General features: G+C 40.1%; 1 protein-coding gene across 1 annotated transcript; it reads right to left on the reverse strand.

Moving 5' to 3' along the window:
• Positions 1–1,414: 1,414 nt before the first annotated feature.
• Positions 1,415–3,405, reverse strand: LOC306860418 (uncharacterized protein). The gene is made up of 3 exons (XM_079402132.1): positions 3,297–3,405; positions 2,363–2,809; positions 1,415–1,510 (listed from the first exon to the last, which is right to left on the reverse strand). The coding sequence occupies exons 2-3, from the start codon at positions 2,736–2,738 to the stop codon at positions 1,494–1,496; spliced, it is 393 nt and encodes a 130-aa protein (XP_079258258.1). The 5' UTR covers positions 2,739–2,809; positions 3,297–3,405; the 3' UTR covers positions 1,415–1,493.
• Positions 3,406–4,260: the final 855 nt, after the last annotated feature.

The following is a 4,260-nucleotide window of genomic DNA, read 5'->3' on the forward strand; positions in this document are numbered from 1 at the left end:
TGCATTTCTTTATGCATGAAATTGAATATTATTGAATATATATTTATTATTGAATATAAATTTGTTGTTAATGAGTTGTTAATTGCAGATAAACCATAGTGCTGTCATAATTCTGTTAAACCATTTCTGTTACAAAGTATTGTGGTGCCTTACACAAAAAATAAAAACATTTGAAGAGTCAGGACTGATGTTTGCTATAGTTAGGCCAGAGCTACTAAAATATCAGTTTAATCAGTGAATCTTAGATTTAGTATTCTCCTGGGTGCACAAACTGCTGATTATATGAAAATTATAATATAAAAATATGAACTTATTGGTATCGGCCATGAGAAGGACTTAATTATCGGTTATCGGTTAAAATTTTCATATCGTGCATCCCTACTGAAGAGTATCCATCCATTAGTAGATCTGTAGATCTTTGAAGATCTGTGTATATCCATTAAATGAATTATGCTTGTGCTCACATGTTGGTGGATATATTTTTCTAAACTAATAAAATGGTTTAATGAAAATATGCAGCAACACAGAGGTGAAGTGCCTGATTGTTACTGGTGTGTTTCCTTCTCTGAACACTATGTTGAGACATGAACATGCTCATCTCATAAAGTAGATGAGTACAAAATCTTTGCCAGGTCTGACCAGTATTTCTTGTTTTGAGTGATTGTTCATGAAGTTATTCAATTTATAAAGGAACCTGACATGTGAACTTGGTTTGTGGTGTTTCAAAGCACAGTTGGAAGGTAGAGAGCCTGAAAACAATAAAAATGCAATTAAATAAAAATGTAAAATAAACTTATAATGTAGTTAAAATTGTTGGTACCTTTAATGTTGCCTTTAAAACTTAATGCACATATTTCCCCCAACCAATTAAATGCTATTATGCCATTTTTAAGGTTGCTAATATTGTTTTATGAGTCTCCTAAAACAGGTTTACATGCATCCAAGGTAAAAAAAAAAAAAAAAAAAAACACTTTAGTTTTCTCAAAAATAGCTTTAATTTTACCTCATTTCTAAATGATTCCTAAACGACTCGTGACACGTACGAAGCAGTTCAAAGAATCAGTCTCTCTAGACCCCTCCTTTCCGTGAGCCCTCGCTGCTGTGATTGGTTAGATGGCGCAGTCCTTTGTGATTGGTCTACTGCGTACAGCGCGAAAGATTCAAATGTGTTACTTAGTGATTTACAGCCGTAACAGATTAATATTCAAATTCCTAATGACTCATTTAGGCTATTGCGGGCCGATTTGATAAGTTCAAGTTTATTCGCATAGCGCTTTTTACGATACAAATCGTTGCAAAGCAGCTCTACAGGAAATTAAGTTTCCACAATATATTTATATATTGCAGAACCTTAATATATTTAACTTATGGCAAAATTTGGTAATTCTGTATGTTGGCTGAGCGTTGGCATCCTCTGAGGTCCTCTGAGACCTTGGCATTATCTTTTCTCAGGTGTTCGGTCATCTCAGATCATTTAAGGGTTGGATCCAGACTTAAGCTTCTGTAATTCCTAGTTAAAGAAAAAGAGAAACAAATAGAGACATAATTAGCGTAGCTGCTGTTCCATCTAAGCAAAAATGATTTGTTCAACCCAAGCTAAAGAATAATAATAATGTACATTTGATGAGATATAACTGCAGTACAAGATGATGTGTCTTTAATCTAGATTTAAACAGATAGAGTGTGTCTGAACCCCGGACGTTATCAGGAAGGCTATTCCAGAGTTTGGGAGCCAAATGTGAAAAAGCTCTACCTCCTTTAGTGGACTTTGCTATCCTAGGTACTTCCAAAAGTCCAGAGTTTTGCGACCTTAGGGAGTGGGTTGGATTGTAGCGTGGTAGAAGACAAGTTAGGTATGCAGGAGCTAAACCATTTAGGGCCTTATAGGCAAGTAATAATATTTTGTAAATGATACAGAACTTAATAGGTAGTCAGTGCAGAGACTGTAAAATTGGGGTAATATGATCATATTTTCTTGACCTGGTAAGAACTAAGTAATATCTCTTGTCTTATCTGAGTTTAATAGGAGGAAATTATTGGTCATCCAATCTTTTACATTTTTTACACAATCTATTAGCTTAGATAGTTGAGAAGTTTCATCTGGTCTTGTTGAGATATATAGTTGAGTATCATCAGCATAACAATGAAAACTAATCCTGTATTTTCTAATAATATTACCAAGGGGCAACATGTATATTGAAAATAGCAGAAGACCTAGGACAGATCCTTATGGTACTCCATACTTTACTGGTGATGCGTGCAGCACGACAGCACCGATGCTCTCGTCGCCCTTCAGGATCACAGATATCTGCGCAGAAACAGAGAACACGAGCACCGGGGAAACAGTGAGTGTGCACTTTACCTTCAGCTAACGTAGCACGGACATGCCGGATGATGGAGTCTCCAACGATCACAGCGTTGCGTTCTGTCTCGCAGAGGGGAGCGAAGCAGTTCCGGGTGGAGATCTCGAAGACCGAAGGCAGAGAGGTTGTCTCCCAGGGCCTGGCTCGCGTCTTCCGCTGCTGGTGCACCCAGGGTCCGTGGTGTCCCGGCGCTGGAGTGAAGGACATCTGGGAAGATCGCGTCCTGGGTGCACAGGGTCTGTGCAGAGAAACACACGGAGTAGAGGTGGTGGGAGTGTTAGCAGCGTGCTGTATACTTACCCCGGACTTATAAGCGTCAGCCCGGGATGTTTCCAGCGCAGCTTTCTGCTCTCTCAGCTGGGCCTGCTTCTCCATCAGGTCGCGGATCTGCTTCTCCACGGCCTCCAGCTCCAGCTGCACCGAATGCAGCTCGAATGTGTCCTCACCTGCACTCAAAGGTAGACACAAATCCGCCATTTAAGCAAGTAACAGTGAAACAATGGTAATGTGTGTGAATAGAGTATTAGCAATGTATGTGGGATTAGTGGCAGCCACGCTGCCGATGCTAACGGGCTATAAGCTAATAGCAGACTCGAGAAATCAAAATAAAACTATAGTGATAACAAGGCGCTCTGATTGGTTTTATTTTAGAATACTATAGGGGATATATTCACACGTTATAGAAACGAAAATGATAGTGTATAAAATTGTTTTTAAGATAGAAAATAGACGATAAAGAATCAACTTGATGGAGCTCAAACTCAAAACACGCAGTCACAAATCAGCGCATGCTTTAATAACTTAATATTAAAGTGAAAAAGTGACGTGATGTGGCCAAGTATGGTGACCCATACTCGGAATTCGTGCTCTGCATTTAACCCATCCAACGTGCACACACACAGCAGTGAACACACACACACCGTGAACACACACCCGGATCAGTGGGCAGCCAATGCTGCGGCGCCCGGGGAGCAGTTGGGGGTTCGGTGCCTTGCTCAAGGGTCTCACCTCAGTCGTGGTATTGAGGGTGGAGAGGGTGCTGGACATTCACTCCCCTCACCTACAATCCCTCCCGGCCCGAGACTCAAACCCACAACTCATGTAGCATGCATTAAAAAGAAAATAAATAAACAGCCTTACACAAAATAATTAATGACAAATAATAATTACTGAAATATATTAAATTCAAGCATAAATTAAACTTATGGGAGTTTAAGAAAATAAATACAGCATATGAAAAAAAAAACTATAGTTTATACTATACTGCAGAAAACTGTCGTGTATTAAAGTGTAATATACCCAGTGTTGGGTGTAACGCGTTACTAAGTAACGCGTTTCTGTAATTAAATTACTTATCCACTGAAAAAGTAAAGTAAGGGATTACTGTTCATTTTTAGGTAATTTAATTACAGTTACTTATAAAGTACTTGCGTTACATACAGTAAATAATTTCAACAGTTCTAAAAGCAATATTGAATTTGAAATCTAAATTTACCGTCTAAAGATATTGAATGCAGCGGCTTTAACCCTCCGCGTGCGGGTGCGTTCACTTTCAGATTTTCCTGATTCACAGAGAAACCTTAAATACTCAAATCAGGGCCGGCACCAAGAGGGGGCATTCGCGGGCAGAGTTACGGTGCCCCCCCACTTTCCATCCTCTCCCCTTCTTGCTGAACGTGATCGTTTCGAAAGCGAAAGTGAAACTGGTAAAACAGCGCACATAAGAAAGCGATTGCACGCTTTAGCGAGCGTCAGAAACTGCACGCAATCACAGATTGCACGCTTCCCATCCCACCCCGAACCCCCCCAGCCACCACCACCACCCGCCACACACACACACAAAACGTGATTTGTGCCCCCCCCCAGAAATTCAAATGCCCCTCTGATGGAGGTGCCC

This window comes from Barbus barbus, assembly GCF_936440315.1.
Source record: "Barbus barbus genome assembly, chromosome: 4".
NCBI classification, from domain to species: domain Eukaryota; kingdom Metazoa; phylum Chordata; class Actinopteri; order Cypriniformes; family Cyprinidae; genus Barbus; species Barbus barbus.